At 43.2% G+C, this 22,539-nt stretch overlaps 1 protein-coding gene across 1 annotated transcript in view; it reads left to right on the top strand.

Moving 5' to 3' along the window:
- Nucleotides 1-957: 957 nt before the first annotated feature.
- The window catches only part of ppp1r12a (protein phosphatase 1, regulatory subunit 12A), a gene marked incomplete at its 5' end in the record, with an annotated part of 48,204 nt that continues 26,622 nt past the window's right edge, over nucleotides 958-22,539 (top strand). The window contains 2 exons of the mRNA XM_079235799.1: nucleotides 958-1,194; nucleotides 20,464-20,594. Of these exons, the coding sequence (XP_079091925.1) occupies nucleotides 958-1,194; nucleotides 20,464-20,594 (368 nt within the window). The remainder of the gene's footprint in view (nucleotides 1,195-20,463; nucleotides 20,595-22,539) is intronic.

A 22,539-nucleotide genomic window follows, 5' to 3' on the forward strand; every position in this document is an offset into this window, starting at 1 on the left:
AAGTGCTTGAAATCTGAATGTTATGTAATATTTTCAAGTACTCTTGTCTTATTTTGGCATACACCAATAATTGTTAAAATTGCAGAAAAAGAAGAAGAAAAAAAAAGCCTGAGCCGGGGCTCGACCCACCAATTATCTTTTTGTAAGACAGGCATGATAACCATTGAGACATTTTATAATTCTAAAATTCCATTCTAGAGTTCTAAAATTCCATTCTAGAATTCTAAAATCCAGTGAGGCTACAGACGGTGCACCATAATTGATCGGAAGAAAAACAGGCGTTGTGACGAAATTCAGGGAGAAGGTACAAGCTGCAAATGGAGGATAACTTGTTGGACATTTCACTGTATTTTGGATCACGTCATGAAAGTGGCGTCACAAACGCGTCACAAAGCGAGGGAATCTGCAGAGGAGAGCCCAGGCAGATAAACAGTGTGCTGATTCTAGTTCTAGTTTATTGTAGAAAGACCTTAAAATAGGGTTTATCATCCAAAAACCTCCACCAATAATTTAAACATAGAGAAATATTGTCGTTATGTATGCGTTATTATGCTATGATTTTACTGGTCCGGCCCACTTGGACAGTATGTGGCTCCTTAACTAAAATTTGTTTGACACCCCTGGTGTACACAGTCTATAAGGGATTACCCCGCTCACTCTCCCCTCATAATCCGCTCATGATGACGTTATGCTGCAGGTCCTGAGCTCCAGATCTCGCGAGATTATGGAAAACAATCCAGACGCCCTCTCTCTCTCTCTCTCTCTCTCTCTCTCACTCTCTCTATCTCTCTCTCTCTTTCTCTCTCTCTCTCTCTCTCTCGCTCTCTCTCTCTCTCTCTCTCGGTTCCCCCTCCTCCCCCAGCCCTCCCTTCCCACGCCCCAGTGCGCTGTGGGATAGTGGCACTATAAAGTATATCCTCTCTCGGAGAAAGATAAGAAGCCCGAGACAGGAGGGGGATGAAGATGGCGGACGCCAAGCAGAAGAGGAATGAGCAGTTAAAGCGGTGGCTGGGCTCGGAAACGGACCAGGAGCCTCCTGTTCTGAAAAAGAAGAAGACGAAGGTGAAGTTCGACGATGGCGCCGTGTTTCTGGCCGCCTGCTCAAGCGGCGATACCGAGGAGGTGCTCCGAATGCTTGACCGGGGCGCTGACATCAACTACGCCAATGTGGACGGTCTCACCGCCCTCCACCAGGTTCGTGTCCGCCCGCTTGTAACGCCAGTTGTTAGTGTCAGCCCACCGGCGGCATCAATAGACACGAGTAGCGCTTTGCCCTGGAACACCTGTCAAATGGAAGCCATTCCCATCCCGTTGTTTACCTACCGAGCACAAGCTCCGATCCTTTTCAGACGTATCGATAGAGATCAACACACTGGCGTCTCTCTGCACTATGTTATGAAGTACTTAAATGTAAAACTGCTGGTTGTGCTTGCAGTTTTCAGAGCGCAATCCGCAATAAGCGAGAAAGTTAAACGCGTCGCTTTGAGGAGTACGTTTTGCAGCCAGTAACCTAGTCTATCATCAGTCAGTGGGCGCAGTCTAATTGCTGTACTGCTGCACTTCAAACTGTAACGTCGGGTCGTTTATATGTTGTCAGTGGCTTTCAAGCAGAGCTACCACTGCTCTTTTTATGGTTCATTCATAAAAAATAAATTCCGGGTGTTTTGCCAGAAGCTTAACTCCTATGTTGTAATTGATTTGAGACGCACATCCAGGCGAAACTAACTCCACAGCGATGGCTACGACCTGGCTGACAGTCAAAGTGGTTTTGTTGATAAAACCCTCCACAGTCGTCTGCGGCTACTCTCTGGAGAAAAAAGCAGAAGCTAGCTAGCTAACGTCCTTCGGTTACAGGCTGATATTACCCTCGCGAGGCCTTAACTGTACACGGCATTTACGTAATACACGCGTTGTTGACAGCACTGTTTTGCGTATTAGCTTAAATGTGACAAAGAGGTGAATTAGTTCAGTGAACTATCAGCCAAGCGGAATGCATGCTAGCAGTGCGTTAGCAGGATAAGCTAGCTGTCGTTAGCTGTTATTGGGGGGTTTAAGAGGACGTTAATTCATTCGTCAGCGAGCTGGAGATTTGACCACATTTGACGTTTGGTGACTTTTAATGTGTACAAGGAACATGTGTGACACACACACTTTGCTGTCTGGCAGGAATGCCAGCAGTGCTATGCTAAGTGTTTGCTCGCTAACCAGGGTAGCTACGTTGACTAGCTTCTGTGCTTTCGTAGACAAATAATGAAAATGGCAGCTCGTTCTGGCTGTTAGTCGGTAACGTCAGGTGCGACCTGTATACGAGGCTTTGTTTTAACAAACTAAGCATGGCAAAATGACAGATTGTAAGGTTGTTAAAACACCAATATAGTGATCGTAGTGTGGTAGCTACTAGGTGCATTGAAAAGAAAGACGAGTCCTGATGTGTACTGTACTGGACGTTACAGTAGATTTGCTGAAAATGAAATTGCTGCAACAGTGTAATTTGTGAATACGTCAGTCTAGTTAGGGATTCATTTGTATTGTCTACTACTTTGTTTTTCATCTGCTAAGCCCCAGATGTAACTTCTCTCTACCCTTTACTGTTAAATATATACTGCTTAGAACGTATCAATAGTCTTCTTTATCAGATATAAACTATGTTATTGGATCTGGGGACATTTATTACAAATGGAATAAGATTATGGTATGTTAACAATAACAGCTGCTGTGGTGTGAGTTCATTTCAGTTTTTAATACCAAAGAAAAACCTACTTAGATGGATGTGTTACTAGGGCATTGCACTTATCTCCTAATTAGAGCTTTAGGGCATCAGGAAACCTTGGTTACTTAATTATCAACTTCACACATCTAAGTTCCAGTTATTAATTGTGGAAAAACCTGTACCTCAGTGTATTTAGTTGCATCAGCAGTTTTTTTGATAGCAAGTGCTTCAATTATTGAGGAATTAATGAAATGATTCATATATTAAATGTTTAATGCTTGCGTAAAGTTCCAGTGATGTCACCTTATTAGTCATGCCCACATGTGCCGTGTTAGTAAGCCCGCGTACAGCTTGTTGCACTACCATGCTACATAGACTTAGTTACACCTATTCAAAGTTATTAAAGTATGTTTTCTGAGATGGGTCATTAACTTTATCTTAAAATGATTAATGGATTTTATTTGTGTAAATATTTTTCTCTGTGTGCTTATTAATGCTGTTGTTAAATCAGCCATTCTTTGTGCTCAAAATCTGTTAGTTTGGCCCCCTGTGGAAACTCATTGGGTGCAAGCGTTGCCTTTCTTTGGGCCGATGTCCAGGGATGAGCCAAAGTGAGAAAAGAATGTGCAGTGCTGCTCTTCAGACCTAACCATCTCCGGAGACGAGAAGCTGCCATGTTCGTGTGTGGGGGTTTGCACGTGCTTGTATGTGCACATGTACGCACACGCTGTAGTACAGCATATGATCTGGGTTCTTTATAAAGAGTTTGAAGAAGGAAATGTAGGGATTTCTGTTTAGAGTGCTAATGCCAGAATTTCATCAAGGTCATGATGATGATGATGATGATGATGATGGAGAGGGACAGTTGGTCAATCATGTCTTTTTTTTTTAGATTCCAGAGAAAAAGATGACAAGATTTGAAACTAACAACTTTTGCATTTTCACAAAACGTACTTCACTAAACATTTTGTCCGTTGTGCTGTGGAATTAATTCTACATGGGACTCTCTCTCCACACTAGGTGCAGCGATATCTCTCCCAATGCTGGTGACCAGTGCAAGGTTATAAATACCACCGCCACAAGTTCTCCTAACTGGGTTTCAGGAGATGATACTAAGTTTGGGTATGACTCAGAGTCTGTAGCTTTGCTTTGTAGTGCAGCCCTGGCATGATCTCACATCTAAGCTGGAGGTTGTGTCGTTATGCGAGTCATCAGCCTTCTGTCACTTAACAACGATTTGTAGAAGGACCCGTGAACATGTTCCCGGCTGTTGTTGTCTCTATAATGTGATTCATTATATCAGGCCCCCTTGCCCATATGGATGTTGTTAGTGAACAGTGATGAGGTTTGGAGAATTAACAATACTCTGTGACGCCTTCAGATTTTGATGCACGCCAGGGTTAAGATTTCAACTTAATATAGTTATTGTGATTTCAAAATAAAATTTTATGATGTGGTTGACAGACCGGTTCACGCAAACTGCATGGATTCATGTGCACCGAACGAGGAGTTCGGTAGACGAGTGGAGATTCCAGATCACTTCTGCTAAATTCGTCTCTGAGGGTAGCATTCCAAGTCCTGTCGTCCAAGCTCGTACATTCCTCACATGACAGTCGCTTGAAACCATGGCAAAGGGAGAGCGGAGCAGACATTCCTCAGCTGTCACCTAAACCCCTCCCCTCCAGTCATTCTCTCTCTGGCTTGCTACTCCCAATGCAACGCCAAGGCCCAGCTGACTGTTGCCCACTGAGCTCCATCGAGGCAGCAATTAGTGTGGAGGTAACCGGGGCTTGTCGCCTCACACAAGAAAATCTCCACACTGACCCACACCTGAACTTTTTGTCTTAAGTCTTCATAGCTCGTGTTGATCCAGAGGACCGAGGTGACAAGACTCGGGGCCAGCTTACCATGTCAGAGTAGGGCATTACAATGCCGCTGCTCTGTTGACATTACACACACTCATTATGGCCCTGAAGTCTATGAACATTATCTTGCACTGTCTCCATGACAACGACTCAGGGAAGGTTGCGAGTCACTTGTGTTGGTGTATTTGCATGTACAGAGTGGGAGTTGCATAACAGGCTGAGCAGAGAAAAAGTCTCTGGCAGCGCCCGGCACTTTGAAATGACAATCAATTTCGTGGATTTTGTAATGGAACAATTTATGTGGCGGAAGATGGTGAGGTGGCTGTGTGTCTTTTCATCCGGACCGGCATCGGTCATATTAACGCGTTGCATAATTGCTGTGGATCTCTCGCTACAGATCAGACCGGCCTTGAGATTCTCAGCTGTGCCTGAGGCTCGCTGTTGGCCAGTGAGAGGAGCAAAAAAGCAATGTCTTTGACATGTCCCTGTCCTTCTGATAAAGGCGTCATGGCATCCTCTTACGAACCCCAAGCCTCCTGTCTTTCTGCCTGAGGGAGAAAATCCTTCCATCATGTGGAGAGGCCCTCTGGCTAAGACAAGCAAAGCGGCACATTGCAATGCAGATCTTACCTGTTACTCTCACCTGTTTTTTGTTGTTGTTTTGCTTTCCTTTACAACAGGTTGGTATCTTACCAAGAAAAGGCTTCACCCACACACATCTGTCTCAGCTCTAGCTGCCTGCAGAATAACTCCAAGATACATCATTTGAGGTTGAAATGTAAAGCACAGTGCTGTCGTCATCTTTTCAGCAGCTTGTGGGGTTTTTAGGGGGTGTATAGCATGTGGCCTAAAGTGAGCCCAGATGACGATGCTCTTTTGCATTGAGGTTTAATTAGGAAGCCGACTGATATTTGGTGCTTTCCTAGAAAGCCTTGTAAATCAACTGCCTTTTGATGTGCATGATCTAAACCAACATCCCTGGGGCCTTTTTTGAATGGTAGTGCCATTTTCTACTTTTTGTTTCGTTGTACAGACTCGCACAATGGAGTGGTATTTTTATTTTTGTATTAACCTGTTGTTGAACCTCCAGGTAGTTAAGAAATCATTCAGTTCAACCACAGTGCAGCCTTTCAGTCGATCCTTTGATTATCGTTAAAGTGTCATGAGTTATTGTGCGCTTTCGATGCAGATTTATGAATTTTAAAATTGGGTTATACATTAGGCTATACTTTCGAATAAGATTGACTCGATCACATGGCGGGGACAAGCTGGCATGTGTAGTGCCAGCGTTACTGCCCATGCCTCAGGCGCTGTATCTGTTCATTCAGAATACATTTTCTTTCATCTTTTTGTTTCCAGGTTCTTTGTTATGATTTAAGGCCATTTTACAGTAGCAGCTAGTCACTCATGCATTTCTAACATATTGCAGAATACATTAAGATGCAATTTAATAATTCATGGTCTGGAATCTAGACAGTCTAGATGTTATTGTTCTTTGTCTAGCACGAATAGTTAACAGCCAGTCCTCCTCGACTGGGATTAGCTATTGTCTGGTTTTGGTGTACAGTTGTGGCAAATACATAGCTATATTTACTGCTTGCAATATGAGGTATGATTGTGTATCATTGCTAATGACACACTTTTGTTTGAGATCTTAATTCTGGTTTCAAATCAGAAGCCTCCATGGACTGGTGTAATTTGGTCCAGTTCAATGCATGCAAGAGAATAATCGTAATTTAATTTAATTATCCTTTAGCCTCGTGGTGCTATTTCTTCACTCTGATGAATGATCAGCTTCTCAAACATCTCAGCCTCTATGGTACAGTAGAGAACATGCTATTGCATCATGAATAACACAAGCACCAAAACGGGTCTTGCAGAAGTAATTTGTAACCTAATGAGATCAAGCAGATGGTAAGAGCAACATTAGGAATATGAGAAAGAAAACATGGCTGCATCTATGTGGATTGTTAAAGCCAACCAAACCATGATAAAACAGCAGAAACAATAGTTGATGGACAGTGTGGTTAGATTAAGGAATATTTGATTAGATTTTCTGCCAGTTTCACACCATTTCTGTTTTCAGCAGCTGGTTTGTGTGACCAGTGCTGAGGGTGGTTAAATGTGTGAACTTTTGCACAACAAGCACCAATGGCTGTAATGTCCCCCTAAGCTTCTGTGGGTGTTTTGAGTCGGCATAGTTGTGCTTTAGATCCACTGATCTGAGATGAACACGATGTCCTTGATTTCATTTCCTACATAAAAGAAAAGGTCACGTTGCGACGCAATGCTGAATTCCAGTCCGCAGTGAATCACAGTAGCGCTATTGTAACCTCGGCACGCTTGATGATTGAGAGCGATAATTTTAGATTCCGAGGCCCAGAACATGTATATATTACCTGTTTATAATTGGCAGGTCTCTCCTTGTCGGGCTGGCCTCGCTCACTGTTTCATTCAACCTTTTTCACCAACCCCATAATCATCAGCAGGAAGTCATTGTGCTGTTTGCGCGCCAATGCTCTGCAGCGTACCAGGTCATCTGCTGATTGTGACACGTCGGTGTTGTTTCCTTGCGCAGAGTGTTAACACGTCAAGTTTGAAAATAGACAGCCACTGTGTAAGCTAAATGGGTTGGAAGGATTGTAAAATGTCTCGCCATGTAGTTGCTTCGTCGAGGTGGTTTTTTCCTATTAAAATCAAATTCACATCGTTGGCTCAGATGTGATGGAACCATAATGCTGACAAGAAAAGAGTCCAAAACAGCTGTTTAAAGTAGCTGAACGCATCATGTCGGGGTAAATTAATCCATGTAAAGGTGTCTTCAGTGAGAGATGTGGTGTGTTTGTATCTCGTTGAGTTTGCGGAGAAGCTATGCGTGAAACTGTAAAGCCTTTCTTAGAAAGGAAAGTAGAAAGTACTGATTTCCTCTGGAACAAAAGTCATGCATGGCTCAGCCGTGAATGCGTTTGACTTTCTTGTTGCCCGACATTTTGACGAACAGTGTTGCAAAAGACTTCCGCCATAATCTATTATTAGCCGTTATTTACATTTTTTGTTAAATGATTACATTAAGACAAGAGGCTGAAGGCATATTTAAAGGTGGAGTCTGTGATTCTAATCCAGGCGTGTTCCTGATCCTGCTAACACTCTCTTCAACAGGGAGGGGGGGGATTATAATTCCGTCAATGATGGAAAATATTCGGTTGACCCGACCTATGGTTCGGTTGATTCTGGTCTGCCTGAATCCTATGCATCCCAACTCTATGACACTGCTGTTATATTGCATTAGCGGATATTCCAGAGGATCTGGAACAGTGAGGGTTCTCTGAAGCATGTCAGAGCTTTGCTGCAGGTTGAAACTGGTTTTCCTGGGGTCGTAAGGAGAATTCCTCAGGAGAGTAAACCGGCTGCCACGTATATGATCTGCGCTGACTTGACAGCAAAGCTATGGACACAGACTTGACCTTACACAAAAGCACATTTGATGTGGTGCAGCATTTTTTTAATTAATTTCACGCTTAACTTTTTCGCCAAATGTAATTATTACATCAAAATGAGCAAATGTTTTGTTGCTTCCTTTCTGCTCGTGTGGTTTTGATGATGTCAGCTTGTGCTACTATTCGTCACCGTACCTGAAGTTGTAGCTCTCGTCCCTGCATTGTGGAATGGTTCGAGAGGTGGATGAGAAATAACATGCGCGCATAATTGCATGTTGAGACATTTGTGTAAAGGAACCTTCCAGGTGCCTCAACAGATTATGGCCTAGATTATTTTCTGTCTGCCACACGCACTCACACTCACACTCACACACACTTTTCCAGGCCGTGCATAGTATCAAGCTGCTGTGAAATGTTTGTGGGATGACTTCAGCTTGTTTTTTTTCCCCCACTCCGTGGCACATGGTGTCTGTCTTCTACTAAAGCCAGGTCTTCTTGAAGCCATCCTGCTGTTGTTTGCTTGGCGGCATTCACATGTCTCACGCTGAGTGTTTTTTATGAGCTGTTTCTGAACTGAAAACACCTGGACCCAGAGACTGTGAATTCCTCATTGTCTTACAGAGCAGCGAGCGCAATTAAGGCAAAGAGCGCATGTCCATTTGTTGTCTGTGGAAGGGTGAGGTTACATTCTTTCCATTTATTCTCAAAATGGCTGCATCTTCAGCGGACGAAATGAGGGATAGAGGTGAACTTGCAATTGGCCATCTGCAATCTACACTTTGTTATTGTTAAGCCAGAACATGATACCTGTACGTTCCCGATTATTATAAGTTATTCATTCGTTGTTGCTTCCTCCTGTCAGAGGATAGCTTACTGTATTTTTGAAAGTGCATCATGATATGATTACCCTGTTGCTAAATTGATTGTGTAAATAAAACAAACAAATTGGGCTGATTCCACAATCTTGCATACATCACCAGTAAAATGTATATTGTAAAACATAGTCTATACAGAAATATATTAGCAAGACCTATAAGCTGATATTAGACAAAGACTCTTCCTTTATACTTAATTGGCATCGATCTTTGCTAGCGCTGATCCATGAGTGGCCAAAAGATGGAATGAACCTGCTCTTTGCTGTGAAGCTGCTACCCCCATTAGTGTTTTTGTGATTAAGTGCATTCGAGTGATGCTCTTCCTGCAGATAAACAGCAGTGTCAGTAAATGGGCCTGGACCATGACAGTCTGAGCACTTTGGCTTGTGATTCAAATGGACTTGCGTAAGCAGCATGGCCTCTGTGTTAGCTTGAAGGTGATGTTTCCTTTTTTTCTTATACTAGTAGATCTGTTTTTCATATTTTGAATAATCCCAAATGCTTTTAAACCTTGTTGCACGGCAACTGTCCCTCACTGGACAATAAAAAGATTCAATTGACGAGCTGGTGAAGAGTGGGCTTTTACTGACGTAAGTGTTTCCTGCTGGCACATAAATATACTAAACAAAGGGTTTATATAGAATAAATTATCTTTAACATTATACTCTTTTAATTAAAGACTGGAATTAATGATAGGAAATAATGCTTTGGTTCATCAAAGAGGGCTATCAAAAAATCATACAATTTTAACATCCGGGTTTATTGCAAAATAAGAGACGCTGAAATTCATTAGTGTCCTCAAACTGAATTTTATCGCCATGTTTTATAGAGCATAAATGTCAGGTCACTGAGTCATATCAAGCTGAGATGTTAATTGACTGTTAAATGAATAATTAATGAACCACAACCGCTCCTGCTTAGACACGGTTACGATCCTCAGCGTCTCGCCCCCCGACTGTTTTATAGATCACGTCGAGTAAAGTCCTAGTCCACTGTGCAGGAATCTCATTCTGTGATCAATTGATGACAGATTGATCATAATTGTTTGTTTACTATCAATCTGTAGTTTCTCATCTGACTGTGCAGAGGTGGTGGACATTATTTGTTATCTCTGGGGCCTCGGATGCATGTTTTAAGCAACTGACATTGATTATTAATGTGCCTAACCGCCGAATGAGGAACTGGCTTTAAATTAGCATCATACCTCTTTGTGTCTTATTCAGGTTGTTGGAAGGAGAGTAAAAACGGTTGCCCTTATGTTGTGCGTTTTCAGGCCCACAACTCGGGGGAGAAAGGTGGTGGGGGGGGTTGTATTGCTAGTCTTTCCATACTGAGGTGGTGATGGTATGGGGGGGGGGGGATCAGGGTGTTGGAGATTTCAGGCCAGAGAGGAACAGGAAGTGGCTGTTTATTTTTCTCATTTCCTCTTTGAGGCTCCACTAGTGAGCCTGCTTCTTACACTCCCTCTGCTTTTATTTCTGACACCAGCCGGACAGACTCATGTTGTCACACACATGCAGGCATGTAGCTTTCTGTACGTCCTTGTCAAATGATTTATCCCAAACCAGCCAAACAAATATGTATTCTTACCTTTTTTTTCTTCCAGCTTGTGTTGGATGTGTGAATACAAAAAATTGTTGACCCCTTTCTCATATGGAAATGACTTACGGTCTGCATTGTATCAATATATCATTTAATGTTATGAACAATTTCACTATACAATACACAATAGTTAGAAGTCTTGCAGTGGACTGCGGTTTTATCTTTTTGTAGGCCTGCACAAGTATTACTCTGTCTTGTCAAGATACATTTTCCAAATTGAATGATCGTGTACAGGTTTTATTGTTCCATTTGTTTACATATGAGGAGGGTATTATACTTATCGTGTAGATTACACTGTATGTATCTTATTTTAGTACACTCAAAACAATGGAAATGGTCTTGGACTTTAGGTGGCAGCAAACTAGCACTTGATCCTGCGTAGTGATGCAGTGCCACTCTGGTGACAATCCATATTTTTCGCGGTAATGGCTAAAAATTGGCAGAATGTCTGCAGGGCTGTGGCGCCCACACTATCCATTTAACCTCTCGGGGTCAGCTTGTTGGCATGAGCGGTGATGGTGCCAGTGAGGGAGGAGGAAAGGGGGGGTGGGTGCACTGTGGACCCTTCTCAATGCCTCTTTAGTAGACTGACTGTCAGTGAGCTATCTACTGTCCTCCACATAACGGTTCTATTATATGGAAATGGAAATATCAACGGAGGTTGTATTCTGCCATCTCTCCGTGGCTATCCGACCTCTCTGCCCTCCACATCTCGCCTTTGGACCCCTCACATGGAAACTAATTTGGCTCTCAAGTGGGCCTATTGTTTTGGCTGCCGAGCGAAAGCCCAAGTGAAACATACAGTTACAATCTCGGCGGCATTTTTTTTCTTCTTTTTCTCCCCCCAACCCCCTTCCTCAATCCTGGTCTTCTTTTTCCATGGGAATCCCAGGGCCATATATGGTCGTCCTCAGTAGCAGCAGCAACTAGAGCACTGAAGGCAGAGGCCGCGTGTGCATGTGTGTAGTCTGGTTACAGCTCCCAACAGGGCTCATCTAGTGGAGGGACCCAGCTGGTCGCCCTGCAGCGCTCTAACCCTCCCCCTCGTACCCTCTGGCCCCATGAACCCTGCCAATAGCACAGGAGCTGTGAGCTCTTTGTCTCAGGCGTGCACACAAACACACACACTCACACGTACACCTTTTCAGAATAAACATTCACACTAAAGGCTCTCTCACAATTATTGATTCCCTCATTTGTCCCCCCCCCCCCTTTTTCTTCTTCTTCTTCTTCTACGTCTATTCACCTCTGGTTTGTTCCGTTTCCACTATCATGTTCACTTTCGCACCACATCTTTCATTGTCTGGGCTAATTTGTGTAACACGCACATGCAAACGCAGACGCATAACGCGTTCATACTTACATGCAGGCAGTAAGAAGGAATTCCTTTTGTGGAAGTGGCTGCGCGCCTTTGAGCCAATGACGTCGTCAACGAGGAGTGGCCAAAGCGCTGATGCCTGAAGCCCCAAGGCTAGGAGTATTACTTATCTGGGAATTTCTCCACTGGTATGCTCATCCAGGGCCCTGCTGCTCACTGGTTAGGTGGTTGCAGATATGCAGATAGAAGTTGTACTACTATAGAGAGACTCTGAGCTCCAGAGGAAGCTGCTTTGTTGTCAACAGTCAACACTGTTGCTTGTATATATTTTAGTTTTGAGGAAAAGAAAAAACAAGTCCCGTGGTACTAAGCTTTATTGTGAATGCCCTAAGCACAAGATCTGAAAGCCAACATTTTGTACATGCAATGTTTGTGTAACCTTATAGCACGATACCCAGATAATGTTTAAGCTTGACTGACGGATACTCGAGGGTTTCAGCCTTTATTCATCTCTATACACACACACACACACACACACACACACACACACACACACACACACACACACACACACACACACACACACACACACACACACACACACACACACACAGAAAACTGGCGCACACTAGATGATAGCAAGAAATTTGCAAAAAGTGTTGAATATGTTTCTTAGAGAGAATGGTAGTGATATCACCCTTCTTCATTCACATGCCATGTTTTAAAGGTGCTTTGATCCCGGCCTGGTCGAAGTGAAAGTGGCTCAAGCCGTTTGTGGGTTTGAACAGCTGTTTCCCCCCATCGCCGCGTTAATCTCTTGGTTTGTTGCTGTTGTAGTTTTACGTTTAGTGAATGTAGCGTAATCCACGGACATCTCTGTGGGGAGTTTCATTCGGACTATTTATTCAGTAGAAGGTTCAGTTGTCCTTCCAAAAACTGTTGACATTGAGGTCTGTGGATTATCCCGAGGAATCTGGACATTGTTTCTGAAAAGATACGTCTCTATTGAGTTGAGAATGACGGTATTCAATGATTGAGCAATTCCATTCACCGCCATTGGCAAATAAAGGCTAGATACCATCAGGGAACTTCGGGTAAAACAGGTGTTGAAAGGTAATCTCAGGACAAAACTCATGCATGTATATTTCATATGTTCAAATGATGTGACGATGTGGCTGCTGATGGCTTATTTTACGTCTCTTTAGCCCGCTTTCCTATGAGACGGCGAAAAATAGCACAAAGCAGAGACTTGCAGTGGTTCTGAGCTGAATTTGCCCATGCGTTAGACAATGAACTTAAAATAATAAAGTAAAGAGCAGGAAATCTGACCAAAAGCTTCACATGAAATACTTTGGCTACTCTAGTGTTTTTGAGAATAGGAAATGTCGAAATTGTGCTTCTTTGTTGTGTTTATGTGTGCATTTTTTAAATTTTTTATTACAGATCTTTTCTAACAATAAAGTAGGTTGTTTTGTGGTACCCAGGAGGGTTCTCATGGCATTCCTTACCACACGGGCACACGGTTGCCAGTCAAGGGTGATGTAGTAGCCATGCACCATCATCATTAAATGTAGAATATCTGCGAGCACAATGGGCTTAGCTGGCTGCCTGTGCCACTCTCGGCAGTAAAACATGCAGGAGCCACAACTGGAGCTTTCTGCAGCTTGAGTTGGCCATCTGAGGGTGCTACTAAAGGAAGTCAAGGAGGGGAGGGGTCTTCAAGTGTCTCCTTGATGTGGAGTGCTGCTAAATTAAGCTCAGAGCTCGGAGCTCTCTGCACGATGGCCCAGAAGATAATAAATCTACCCTTTTATACACACACGGTAGCTTTACCCCTTTACCACACCATGAAGAAGACTGCATCTTTTTGAAATGTTTTGTCTGTGGTGTCAGACTTGTCTACCTGAAGTCAGCCACTTCGGTTCCTGTGAAGGATGAAGCTCATGGCCTTCATTTGTGTGATGGAAGTTGTAATAAATGTAAAGTGCACAGGCAGAAACTAACAACATTATGGTGCGATACGCTTGTTACAGTGTATTTAAGGAAGCTGTCGTGGCTTTATCATATCTTGTAGGCTAAGTAACTATTTCTAGATGTTATTCAATAAAAGTCTGTCCAAAAGTCATGTAATCAAAACTGTGGATTAAAATCACATTAGATATCATTTTGGTTGAATGGCTTAATATCACCATGTTAGCTCTTGTATGTATGTGAACTGTGTTTTTGTTGATTTGAATCTGAGATGATAAAGAGCAGTGGGACTCACATAATTGCTCAATAAATATTTCTTCTTTTTTGCCAGAAAAGTTAATGAGAATCGCTCCAATAACAGCTAAAAGTCATGCCTGCAAGAGTTTAAAAAAAGAAAGATGGCACCTTGAGATGCTCCTTTCAACAGTATTTTTTTTCTTTTTTTTTTTTTTTTTTTTTCATGTTGCCTCACAGTGGTTTGCTTTTTGCGCTGCCTTCAGGGGCTATCCGAGCAACCCCTGTGTGCTTTAAAATGAAGCCTTTTCTCTATTTATTTATGTTTCTTTCAAAAGCCTGACAAGGCCTGAACCCATGTTCTCTTTTTGGCTTTGTTGCCACGACAACAGACTGGCCTCCTTTCTTAGGTGCACGTCATGGGTGCATTTATTTTTTTGGCTCGCTCCGAGAAATGGCTTAGCCCATCTTCTTTGCGGCGCTAGCGGGGAGTAGGGTTTGAATTCCTCCATATTATTTCAGGATTAGACGAGCGCATATGATGGACACTGTATTATTTCTGTCCTAATCTTCTCCATATTTATCCCCACTGGCTTCGAAAAGGTTTATTAAGTTAATCTCTAGATGGTGTCTATATTCATCCCCACATGGGTGCAGTTAATTAATTAGTGAGTGAGTGTATGAAGCCTTATTTATCATTTTGTCTCAGAATATTGTTACCCTTTTGAAACTTTGGTTCAATACAAGTCAACATGGCTGTCGAGGTATTTGCGTTATTTATCCTGCATTCATGACTACTGTTGAACTAAAAAGGTGAGGCCTGATTGCATGTTGACGTTTGCCTACTAACAGTATGTTTGCCCGTTTAAAGGCCAGTGCGCGTGTGTGTGTGTGCGCGTGTGTGTGCGCGTGTGTGCGCGTGTGTGCGCGTGTGTGCGCGTGTGTGCGCGTGTGTGTGCGTGTGTGCGCGTGTGTGCGTGCGTGCGTGCGTGCGTGCGTGCGTGCGTGCGTGTGCGTGTGCGTGTGTGTGTGTGTGTGTGTGTGTGTGTGTGCTTTACATTACCAGTAGCTGCTGGCTGGGGACCAGTTTCTTGACAAATCCAGTGACGTCTGGTTGATTATTTTATCGTGTGCCTCCCATTGGCTCGCACCATCTCATGAACACAGAAGACACGTTTCGTGATTTTTTTTTTTTTTTTATAGTTAACGTTTTTGAGAAGTCTCAAAAAGAACACGGTAGGAGTGGTTCTGTATGCTAAGCAGCCTGTCATATTCTCAAGGATCAAATGGCTCCGTCGACTCTTTGCAGTAGATCCTGCTACACTGTGCAGTCCTACAATATAAACTTTAGATGGCCTGTGGTGTTGTTTCCGCTTTACAGCACTGAATTAAAGTGAATCTAACAGAGGGAAAAAAAACACCAATGAAGTCTGTTGAATGTGACATTTCTCTTTCAAGCCTCAAGGAAAATGTTTTAATGATGCCTACTTTATTGGGATTATGGATTTTCATCAGATTGGACCTTTTGACTCCATTGACCGCAGTTCAGATTTTTCAACTTCAATTAATCTCGAATTAGAGGCGCTCCGCTGCCAAATCCCACAAAATCCTAATGGATAAACAGCTGTTTTCAGAAGCTAGCCCACACAATGTACAATAAACTCTTCACGTGTCCATTGATTAGGTTAGTAGTTGTTCTTCCTGTTATGTAAACTTCCCAGAAGCCCCAGTTTCCATTAGGGAGGTTCTTTTATCAGAAAGGCTGCCAAGGACTCCTCCTGCCTCCGGCCTGGCAAACTGACAGCATACATCAAGTGATATCGAGCACGCTGCAGCCCCAAGGTGTTTAGCAAGTCAGTATTTCTGGCTTTTCCAGATTTACTACATGCGTAACTTTGTGCCTCTTAGGTATGAATTAAAATCATCCGTGGACATGTGACACAGACATTGGTATCGTTAAGAATAAGGATCAACCCAAATTGTTTTTCAAAAACCACCATTTTGCATATGGCCCTTCATCCGTTGTAGCACCTGTTGAAGCTGTATGACGTGGTATTCAGGTTTGGCAGGCATTGTAGTGGGTATTGTGTAGTTGTGATTTAAAAAATCTCATTTTTATTTCACGTCTTTGTCCTGCTCTTCTTTTTATTCCTCCCTGTTGCCAGAGAGTCATTTTAAGATAGTCTTTGCGCAGTATCTCAGGAACGCCTGGAGGTAAATTTCTTCAACTTTCCTCTCCAACATCCACCTGGACTCGAGGATAAACTACATTTATCATTTGATGGTCAAAGGTCAAGGTCAAAAGTCAAGAACTCATTTGCCAAACACGGCAACGTCACACAAATATCTAATAGGATAACATTATGACTGGATGTAGAGATGGGCGATGTACCAGTTTCAAATTTCCATACGGTATGAATTTTGTCAGTTTGTGACACATAAACAATTTGTAGCCCTAATAATTGTACACTTATTAAATTTCACTGCCAAACTGCATGCTGGGTACAGCTCGCCCACTATCACAACAAGAAGAAACTCAGTCGCTACATTAAAAAAGACCCTTCTGTTCTTTTCCCACCTATATTCCCCTGGGTCCTAAATCCCTCCATGTTTAGCTTCCTAACACCCTCTATGTACCAACGTACAAACACAGCTGCTCACCACTCGCTGGCCAATTGCGAGCGAGTTGGCCAGCGAGCGGTGAACAACAACGGCGGCGGTCCTTTTCGGCGTCAATGAATGAATGTGTTTACTCGGCAAAAAATACCGTGATATACCATGAAACCGCCAGAATCTTACAAAATACCGTGATATGAATTTTTTGCCATACCGCCCAGCCCGAACGTGATGACCTTTTTGTACCGACATGGATGCGAACTGCAGCTTGACTGGTTGGCAAAGGCGCACAACCACAAGGCGGTGATTCTAGTTTATACCGCGTAGTGCCGTCCATCTTATTGCCGTCAAGCTTCACGCGGCCTCCCCTCTTACGCACACTGGCCAAACCGGTTTAAATGGCAACATGTCTGCTTGAGCAGTGAGTCATAACATGTCTGAATGTTTCCCTCCGAGCACAGCTCCTACATGCTGATTGTGATTGCGCGAGACACGGGATTAAGCCCACAATGTTGCATACTTAACATCACTTCAATTAATGGTCGGATCCCCCTCCCCTCCTCTGCTCTGCCTGCTGTCTGATATACAGCATTTCATCTGTGTAGATTTATATGAACCATGATTGTGAGGTTGCAAACGCCCATGCTGCCTCTTTACATTACTGCTCTTTAGTCTGTAACAAAAGCTAGAGGATGCCGTGATACTTTCTCCTGACTCGTCTTTATCCCGTCCCTCCGGCCACTACACTACTCTCTGCATGTTCCTAACGCTGGCTGTCACTCTGGCACCTGTCAGCCACACACAATTACAGCCATTAAGGGATTACCTTTGTTGGGCTCCGATAGCTGCTGGGAGGAGCCAGCGGAGTGAAGGCTGGTGACGCACTGGAGAGGGAGGTCACAGCCACCACGGTGTTTGCCTTAAGGGGCTTGTTTCCATTCTTGAAGAAGGAGAAGACTTTGAAGAGATAATAAGTGTGTGGGGAATGACTGAGTTGGAGGATTTAGATGAGGACACACAGTTTTCAGATGAGAGGCAGAAAGCTGGAACAATCCATTTATTTTTCCCAGTCCCGTGTCGGCAGACCAAAACAAAAGGAAAGTAAACAGTACCTCACGTAAACAGTACCTCATCCACCATTTCAAGGCTGACTGATTAAACTCTATATGTTGCCCTACATCACCTGATGTCTTTTGTAAAAAATGACACTGAACGTATCATTAAGATTACAGCTGAACAGAATTTAAAAGCAAGTAATACAAATAAAAAATGTCTCACTTGTCAAAAGAGAAAACAAAAGGCAACGGTGAAAAATGAATAAAAGGTTCTAAAAAGGTAGAGTCACTGATTGACTTTGCTGGAAAGCCAGTGAGACGGCTCACTTTCACTTATATTCTAATTCAACACCAACCGGCAGACACTCGTCTTTATTTCAAATCCTGAAATGAAGTAGAATGCAATATAATGAATATCTGGAAGGCAGACTTGGCAACACACGAATGAGACCACAAAGCGTGGGATTTCCCGTGAAAAATAACCCAATCGTCCTGCAACCTAACAGGGAAAAACAACATGGAGCTTTTCGTGACATGATAGTAGAGTTAAATTGATACGATGTCATGGCCGATCTTGATTAGAAACCTTGGGTGTCTTTTTGCTGACATTTTGAAATTGCGAACTTGGATGGGGACCACTTGCACGCATGATTTGCTCCTGATGGTGCCAATCAATGAGCAAAACCCACAAGGGTGACATTTCACCAATGCTGAGAGCGACAGGCTGCAGAACGTTCAAAGTTGTATCTGTTGTAACTTGTTAACAAGTTCATCTGTACCTGGAGGAAGTCTGTGCCTGAGATCACATACACACACACACACACACACACACTGTCAGATAAGCTCGGTGAGGCCTTTGTAGGCGCTCCTCAGCTCTGGCCATGTACGGCGTTGTAAACGGCCCAAATTTGGACAAGGATTCCAGCCAGAAAGTCGTGTGCCCCGAACGTGAGGCCGCTGCGTGTTCATGTGTATCTGTTTCTCTTGTCGACGCTTTTGTTGTCATAGCAACCCCGGGGCCAGAGAGCGAGACAGTCCAGGCACGGTGTTCTTGGCGTCGGGGGACTTGGGTGGCAAAGTTCGGTTTTGATATTGCTAAATGGTAATCGTTTTGATCTGTGTGTGTATCTCCATTGGTTTTATTTACCACAGCTGTCAAGTCTTTGATTCCACAGATCAGGTCATAGCTGTTGAGCATTTTTGGGATTACAATTTGAGAAGAAAGATTGTTTTCCACTTGAGGACTTTGTCTCTGGCCACTGCTTTGCAGGTCATCTTGTTGTGCGTCTTTTGATTTCAGGTAACTTCTTAACCTCAGAGTCTCAGTACTTCCTGAATGAAAAGTGCTCTCCGTTGCAGCTTTTTCCTCACACTCGTTTTGGATTTTGCGGATGCATGTGACCTCCTTGTCCGCTTGCTCCCTCACTTGTGGCCAAGTAAAGCTGCAATGGCCCTGGCTGTGTATGAATAACAATATATGCATCTTCACAATAAATATTGTATTGGCCAATTGTAGGTTTAATACAAATACAATACTGATCTTACAAAAATGTAGATGAGTCTACACTTAAACCGTCAAGTGCTGATTAAATACACAACAGAAACACAAAGTCCGCCCACCTAAGTTCTGTTTCATAATGTCTGTAAAATCACAACATCGCCCCCTTAATTCGTCAGAAAATCTCAAAATAGATCCCTCCCACTTGCAGCTGCTATTTATTTATGTGGCCATCATTCTTTTTGTTTTTGACTTGCTGCACAGAAGATTTTCAGAAAAATAGTTAACCGACATTATTGATGGTGTGAAGAAAATTAGAACCTCTTGTTGTCTGTGTGCATCTGATCCACTTTGACACTTTTACATGACAAGTTTGTGGGTGGTCTTCAGTGTGTGTGTGTGTGTGTGTGTGTGTGTGTGTCGTTTAATTACATCTGAGATGTCCTCTTCCAAAACAAATGTGGTGATATTTTTCCATAGTCTGTTAGCCGCTGATCGTACCACCCTCTCCAGCAATCAGTCTTAATGGTGATCCTAACTTTGGGCGAACTGAGTCTTAATAGTTTTAGTTGTATTGAGATTTTCCTCTCCCACCTAATGGCACGCCTGTTTGTGACATCCTCCTGTCCTTCATTAGGAGACTGGCGTAAGATCTGTAGCTTGTCCCCAGCACCAGCGAACGGCCCAGAATTGATTAAATAAAGTGGACTAACTCTGGGGGCAATATGTGCCGTCAAATAAAGCTGTTTTGACTTTTGCTCAACCACAGATGTGGATTGAATTAAGTGATTCATCAGCTGCTCGTCGTGAGGGAATAAAAGCGCACCGTGTTTGCGGACGGTTTTGATTCATCACACGTGAGCAACGATTTGGCTAATCGCAGAAGCTCAACGCTTCAGTAAAAGCAGTCTGTGAAAGTGTGTCTCAAATGAAATGGCTTGCTTTTTGCATAAATGCACAGCACCTCAACAGCTCCATCGGCGGTACTACGTTATGTGGCATTTCAAGCGCCCCTGCTATGTGCAGGCGTTTTGGGAACGCTCCGGCTGCCAAAATTCCCCAACAATTCTGGACGCACTGGGCAATCTATCAGACACAGTGCAATGCTCTTTCCATGCAAGCTGCTAACTATAGCACGGGCCATCACACTGACATAAGCTCATATGCATGTGTACACACATACACACCCACACAGGCACACACACACAGGGCAGGTCACGCTCCTTGCTTCTTGCATTGGCCTTACTCCTCTTCTATCTATTTCTCCCTCTCTCTCTCTCAGGCATGCATAGACGACAATGTTGACATGGTGACTTTCCTGGTGGAGCATGGAGCCGGCATCAACCAGCCGGACAATGAGGGCTGGATCCCCCTACACGCTGCAGCATCCTGCGGATACCTAGACATAGCAGAGTGAGTATTCAGAGGCCTGTCGACAAGCCAGTTTAATCCGTTTCTAAGAAGAAGCGGCAGTATCTGTTTCATCAGGTTAGATTTCTGCAAACTCATCCTTGCATCCTGTTCTGTGTCTTGTTTGTTCTCAGAAACTTGTAACTGCAGCACTCCCTCTGTTAACCTTTTCAGTTCAGATTGTGTGACAATATCTGAGTGATGAGGACAGTAAGGTACCTGTGTAAAGGTCCATCTGGTGACGTCAGGGCGGACGTGGCTCGGCTCCAGCTGAGGTCCACACTGTCCTGTCCCCTCTCTGACGCTATAATCCATTTAGTTTTTTTCAATAAAATTAGATTTTTGTCTGATAAATCTACCGTTGCACATTTGCCGTAATGAAATGAACATTATTTTGACTATTTTCATTTTGAAGTCCTCACCAAAGTCAACAGCTGCCAATTGACACATGCTGTTTAAAACGCCCATGGCCGTTTCAGCTAGCGTGCCAGAATCGGCACGCCTAAAGCCATCATTTTCAGTCACGCACAGTTCTCGTCACAGACGTTGACGGGAGCAGCAGCTTATTTTGGATGCTCATACGCACCTTTGTTAGGGTTGTGTAATCAAATACGGAGATATCGGGCCACTACTTAGGGTATCAAGCTCTAGAGTTGTGCTGTAGTATTTCCGTTTCCTTTTCAGGTAAGCCGACTGCTCACAGGGCACCGAACACACAGATGTTATCAGAGGTTTTTTAAACAGGCTAAAGGGGGCTGATGGAGCTCAGTTGTAGTCATTGTTCAACATGTTGGGAGTGTGCTGTGACCTGCTTTACTTCTGTGTTACATTACAGGAACCGGGCTACAGATTTATTCCCACTATTATTATCTTTTTTTTTTTCTTCCCAGAAAAGTAACAAGTGCAACAAGATGTAAGCCGATACACATGTAGTAGTAAAGCAATGAGTTGCAAAGCTCATTTCTACATGGTCTTTATGCTGTAATTAAATTATTTATTGGCCTTTTTTTTTTTTATAAAAGGAAAAAGTAGAGATATTTTAGTGTTAACTTTTCAAACCCAGCAATTGTGTGTCCAGCAGGCCTCTTGAACACAGCACAACACTGGGCTAGTATTGCAGGAAACAAGACGTTTTTTGTTGTCTCCTAATGAATGAAAAGGTCAAGTGGTCGGCCCGATACGGGTGACTAATGGAGAAATTGTGTCACAGAGAAAAAAACTCAGCAAGCTGATGTGGGTGGTGAGCTCCCAGTCGACCAATTTTAATCCCAGCATCCTCATTCACAGTAACGGGAACTCCAGAGCAGCAGGACTGTATCTTGAATCCCATGGTGTCACCGCAGCCATCTAATGCTAGGGTTGGTTAAGAATCCCACAGTGGGACTACATACCACAAAGCCATCAATCCAAGGAGAGTTGACCCGAAATAGGCAGAATAGAAAGTCCAATCAAGGAGATGTAAAACTTTGAAACGTAGCTGCAGTCAGTTAGTTGCTGTTTGGGGGGGGAAGTCATAAGCAGTGAGCTTGTTTCAAGTGGTGTGTTGGTTTAATGAGAAGGGCCCGAGTCTCACCGCAGCTTTAACTAGAAGCAGCTGAAGTCAAGATGTTGAATGGGTAAAAAGAAGAAGAAAAAAGTCTTGAACCTCTGCTGGGGGCCTTTTTATATCTTAAGTGTTAAATGTGTATTTTGGTTGTCAGCTGTAAGCTATAGAGGGTTTTATGGTTTAAATCATGCTCTGTAAATGGTCATGCAGACAAAGACTTGGGATAATTAAACTAAATCATATATGAAAATAAAGATTTACGCGAACGTATCGCTTCATGTAAAAGGGATCCAGTTAGTTGATGCTCAAAAAATATTTATTTTTTTAAAGAACATTCATATCAGCTTGTGTTTAGGTCTTTTATAAAGGATTTTAAGCAGTAAAGGTTTTGTAACAGTTAAT

Source organism: Taurulus bubalis, assembly GCF_910589615.1.
Source record: "Taurulus bubalis genome assembly, chromosome: 20".
Lineage (NCBI taxonomy): Eukaryota > Metazoa > Chordata > Actinopteri > Perciformes > Cottidae > Taurulus > Taurulus bubalis.